Source organism: Anopheles darlingi, chromosome 3 (genome assembly GCF_943734745.1).
Source record: "Anopheles darlingi chromosome 3, idAnoDarlMG_H_01, whole genome shotgun sequence".
Classification (NCBI taxonomy): Eukaryota; Metazoa; Arthropoda; class Insecta; order Diptera; family Culicidae; genus Anopheles; species Anopheles darlingi.
The window spans coordinates 45,504,542-45,509,541 of NC_064875.1; the positions used below are offsets into that span (position 1 = coordinate 45,504,542).

Genomic DNA, 5,000 nt, shown 5'->3' on the forward strand with positions numbered 1-5,000 from the left:
TCATCTCGACAACGCGAAGACGTCTCACTTCCTTCCGCTCGCTTTCCTCTCGCTTTACCCCCATGCAAACGTCCTGCGTGGTCAGGGCCATCAATCGCCCAACAAAGCGCATCGAATTTGCGTAATGAACTTCTCCTTCGCCGCCGCCGTCGCCATCATCATCACCAACACAAGGGTGGTGTCGACCACCGAACAGATCGCAGTCCATCCGGTGCCGGGGTTACTTTCGTTGAGATGCCTTTCTGGTCTTTCCCCCCAAAGAACGGCAACAACGGAACCTTGCATACTCTGCCAGCCGCTCTGACGATCACATGAAACATGCTCCAACAATCCTCCGATTTTATGATGTACCAAAGACGACGACGAAGACGATGACGACGCCGTTGGTCGAGAGAACCAACCAGCCCGTCCGATCCTCCTGGGTGCGATCATCGGCGAGTGTAAACAACAATGATCTCTGGTTCGCCGTCCCTAGGGAGTCAAAGAAGCGGCATACATTCCTGTGCCAGAATCGTCTCGTTGTTTTGTTCCGAATCGGATCGGGTCCGAGTCGCATCCTTCCCTTTTCCCGTCGCATCCCTCACCCCACGGCGTTCGAAATTGTGTTTTTTGCTCTCGCGAACTCCCCCTGCACAGAGGAATATTTGAGCCAAAAGCTGACCAAAACTCCTTAAAGTTGTTAAACGTTATAAATATGATTGCTAATCGATGATTGAAACAGTAAAAAATAATGTTTTGTTGTAATTCCAACACATACGAAAAAGAAAACAACAAAATTTGTCATACATCAGCTTCATTTTGTTTTCTTCAGAAGGTCACTGCTGAAGTAGTGCTTATTTCTCCTCAATATATTGAAGTTCGTCGTCCAAAATCTGTTTGGAGCATTATTTTAAGGTTATTTGCACAAGTATTGTTCGGAAACAGGTAGAAAATGAAAGTAAATACAGAGAGTGGACGAAAAATGGTGAAAACCCCATTTCAGAAAAGCACCGAAAATCGGTAAAGAGGAACCACGAGGAATAATTCCTCGTGGATAGGACTTTGCTCTTTCAAATGCTATCTGAATTTCTGGCGGGCATTGCCGGGCTTTTGAGAAAACTATTCTGTTGAAATTTATTCTTTTTCATATGATTTTGGGAATGTTCCCTTTTGATTAAAAACTGTAACTATTGACATACTTTAATCTACAAAGAGCATTGCAAAATAATCTACTAACCTCGTAGATAATCATACAGACCAAATCCGACCTGTTATCTCGACTAAAACTTTTTTTTTATACAAGAAGGGCGCAAGGAATCTCGCTCAGCTATTTGTACACTACCAAATCACAGCTAAAAATGATAGCTAATTGAAAGTTTATAATCATTGATTGAGTCCTGTATGATAGTGCTATTAGGGGTAAAATGTTTTAAAATTATTAGCAAGGCAAAATTGGAAAACAAAAAAAAATCATGCTTCAGACTTTTGGCCAGCTTTTGGCTCAAATACTCCTGAGTGCCCCGGTTCCGTTCCGTTCCGTTTGGATGGAGCACTGACGACCACCGAAGCAATGGCCAACAAATTACCGGACGATGTTTGGTCGATTGTGTTGCGGTTCCGTTCAGTCATTCAAAAGGTGGTATTGCCGGTCACAAGGTGCGGATGTGTATTGCCGCAAGCACACACACGATCACACAAGACAAGACAAGCGATCGCAAGCCGTGAAACGCGCCGACGTGCCCGTGCTTTGAAGAATGTATCCTAGTGAGATGGCTTTCGATCGGCATGACAATGTGCAATATCCGCTTGACCGCCTTCTCGGCCGAGGAGCGTCGATCACGCGTGAGACGATCGAGAAAGAAGGAGGGGAATTCTAACAGCCAGCAGCTATCGTCACACAAATCAGCTAGAACAATCGCAACGATCGTGCGATCACAATAGCTGCAGCGGGGTTCGCGATGGACCATCCGCTCCTCGATTATGCCAGTTTAAGGCACTGGCCATAAATTGTTCCACCCACCCCGCACACACGCACAACTCTCACTTTCTCACACTTGGCGTCTGGGAGGATCATGAGACGCTGTGAAGGCCCTTTGGCCGCTACTTATACGATCGCGAAAATTGAAAACTAGAAATTGCATCGATTTCCTCTCGCTCTCCTGCAACCGGTGGCGGTGGCCACACCGGTATATTGTAGAGCGGACACCGAACACGCTGCTGCAGACGGGCAAAGAGGCAGGTTTCTCTTTTTTGCGTTGTTTATTCATCAAAAATGATGGCAATTAATTCAGCGATTTAATCACTCCAGTGACTCCGCTCGCGTCTCGCGCCAGAGGCTCGTTATAAGTCGGGCGGCGGCCACCACGAAACCGCCCACCACCCACCCCATCTACACACACATAGTGATGTTTTGGATCGAGATGCCTTAAGTGCCGCGCCACATTATGATGCTGCGAACGTCGATCGGACCGCGATCGCGGGGATGAATGGATTGCCGCGGAGGCGGAGGGCGGTGATGATGGGTTGACCGGCATGGGATGGGATGGATGGGTTGAAATTATCTAATCAATTTGGGGGCTGCTTTCCCCGCTGCTTTCGAACCGCGGTTTCAGTTGTTGTGTTTTGTGCTCAGTGTTTCTATAATTAAAAAACAAATGCTGAGAAGAAGAAGAAACCACCCTCCCCCCAGGCAGGCATCAGATGAGCCTCCTGCTCCTCCTACCCAGTAACCTAAGTAGCAATAAACGGCATTTTCCGGCGGCCCGACTGCCAGATCGCCGCGGATCTACTTTCACGCCGTTCGCTCCAATGCTGATCTCCTCGTCGAAAGGTGATGATCATCATGATCCGCGAGGAAAGCAGCAGCAGCAGCAGCGGCACCGGTGACTGCTACTGCCTCGAGTAGTTCTGCCGGGGTGAAATTAATCGTCACCCACGCATTTGTTTTGATTTCTTTCGCACGGACGGCACGAGGGGGGCACTGTTTATCTGAAATTCTATCGCCAAAACAGCGCCACCCGACCAACCCGGTGGGTTTCGGGTTGTGTAGCTGGCAACGAGCGAACGAGATACCGTTACGGGATTCACAAGCCAACCCACTAATTGATCGTCTCTCTTTAAAGGAGGAGAATGGTTTATGCAGCTTGTGAGGGAGGAGCAGAAGAAGAAAGATGCAGCAGGGGGAGGGAGGGGGACCACCTCCTTCACTGTGACCCCTGCGAACGACCTGAGAACGACCCTGTGGCCGTGCAGTGCTGTGGTTGTCCTAGATTTGTGCAGAGACTCTTCAACAAACCGCGTGTTCCATCGTACCCTGAAGGTGAAAACGGTGGGTGGGGAAATTGCTTCTTCTGGTTCCTGGTCACAGAACAAGAAGAAGAAGTGGAGGAAGAAAAAGAGAGCGAAAATCGGAACGACGACGACGAGGGCTTTATATTGTTTTGCACTTTTGTCGAAAAGTTTGTCCTCTTTCCTCCGCTACATCTTCGGCAGTTCCCGTTCCCGTGCGGGAGTGGGAAGTGTCTGTGTGGGTGTGGGAATTGTGCTATGTTGGGTTGCGCGCATTCGGTGTCAAGAAAAGAATCCCGCATCCCGCACCCCGCGCACCACGGTGCCGCCATTGCGACACGGGAAAACAGATCGGGAAAACTGCGACGCGACACGGAATAAACTTTTTGCGTTTCCTGCGTTGCGTCCCCGTCGTCGTCCGGATGGGTTTCGGCCCGCTTGTGCGCTGCTTTCGCTGAGTTCTTCATCGATCGTTCATCATCCTCGTTCCTCGTAGGCTCGCTTCGTTGTCTTTTGACGATAATTTCCGTCCGACCGTTACCGACCTCTACCTGACTGTCCGGAGGGGGCGGCTTCGGAGGTTAGGACCGATTATTTATGTCGCATCATAAATGTCTATCCGCTCTCGTCTTCTGATGTTACCTGGCTCTTGTGACGTTCGCTCGCTTTTTGGTGTTTCTGGCGGACATATTGGCTTGCGTTAATTGTATTTAAATTGGTTCACTCAGGGCCAAATGGCCACCGCTACTGGCCTTATGATGCTCTTTAGCCTAATGAGCCAGCCGTTGCGATGGATTTGTAATGTTTGAAGGTATTAGCAAATACGCTGCGGCATTGACGAATTGTCTATCATCTGTCTGTGAGAGGCGAGCGGGTAAAAACTAGGTAGCGCATTCTATGGGAACTCATTAAAGTATCTCCAATTTAAGTATAAAGCTGCTTGATTTTTGAATCTGAGATAATGGCAATGATTTGTAGCTAGAATAATAAAATTATAACCACTTTAAGGTGCATGCATTAATGGTGTCTTATGCTTTTCTACCCTCTCCAGGTACTGCAACAGCTCGAAGCGGTCCGGAATGCTCAGCAGCAGCTGCTGAACCTGTGGCAGCACCGCAAAACGAAGCTCGATCAGTGTTTCCAGTTGCGCCTGTTCGAGCAAGATTGCGAGAAAATGTTCGACTGGATCCTGCACAACCGGGATGTGTTTCAGGAGACGTACGTTGAGATCGGGCACAACTACGCGATGGCCAAGAATCTGCAGGAGGAGCACCAACGCTTCGCCATAACGTCACGCAACGTTTGCGTCAACATCAACCGAATACTGGCCGTGGCGGCACGGCTGTACGAGGGTAACCATTATGCGGCGGCCCACATTCGCACGCTGGCCGCGCGGCTCGATAAAACCTGGAAGGATTTCGTGACGACGCTCGATGAACGGACGGCCGTGCTAACGCTGTCGGTCGTCTTTCACCACAAGGCGGAACAGTACACGGAGAGCGTGAGTAGCTGGGCGGCTGCTTGCGAAGCAACGATACCGACGCCGACGAATGTGGAAAGCCTCGAGACGGCCATCGGTACCCATCAGTCGCTGTACGAGGCAATGTGCCAAGCGTACACCGAGGTACACTCGACCAGCAAGAAGCTGCTCTATCAGCTCGATCACCTGGTGCAGGTTTGCAATCAGCCACCGGTTGTAAACACCAGGAAAAATGTAAGTACCGCACGCTGGT

General features: G+C 49.6%; 1 protein-coding gene across 2 annotated transcripts in view; it reads left to right on the plus strand.

Moving 5' to 3' along the window:
* The window catches only part of LOC125954569 (triple functional domain protein), a 57,069-nt gene that overhangs the window by 9,030 nt on the left and 43,039 nt on the right, over positions 1-5,000 (plus strand). For both annotated transcript variants that reach the window (XR_007469044.1, XM_049684973.1), the window contains exon 3: positions 4,319-4,981. Coding sequence is in view for 1 of the 2 variants with exons in the window: in XM_049684973.1 (XP_049540930.1) it covers positions 4,319-4,981 (663 nt within the window). In the remaining variant the exon portion in view is untranslated. The remainder of the gene's footprint in view (positions 1-4,318; positions 4,982-5,000) is intronic.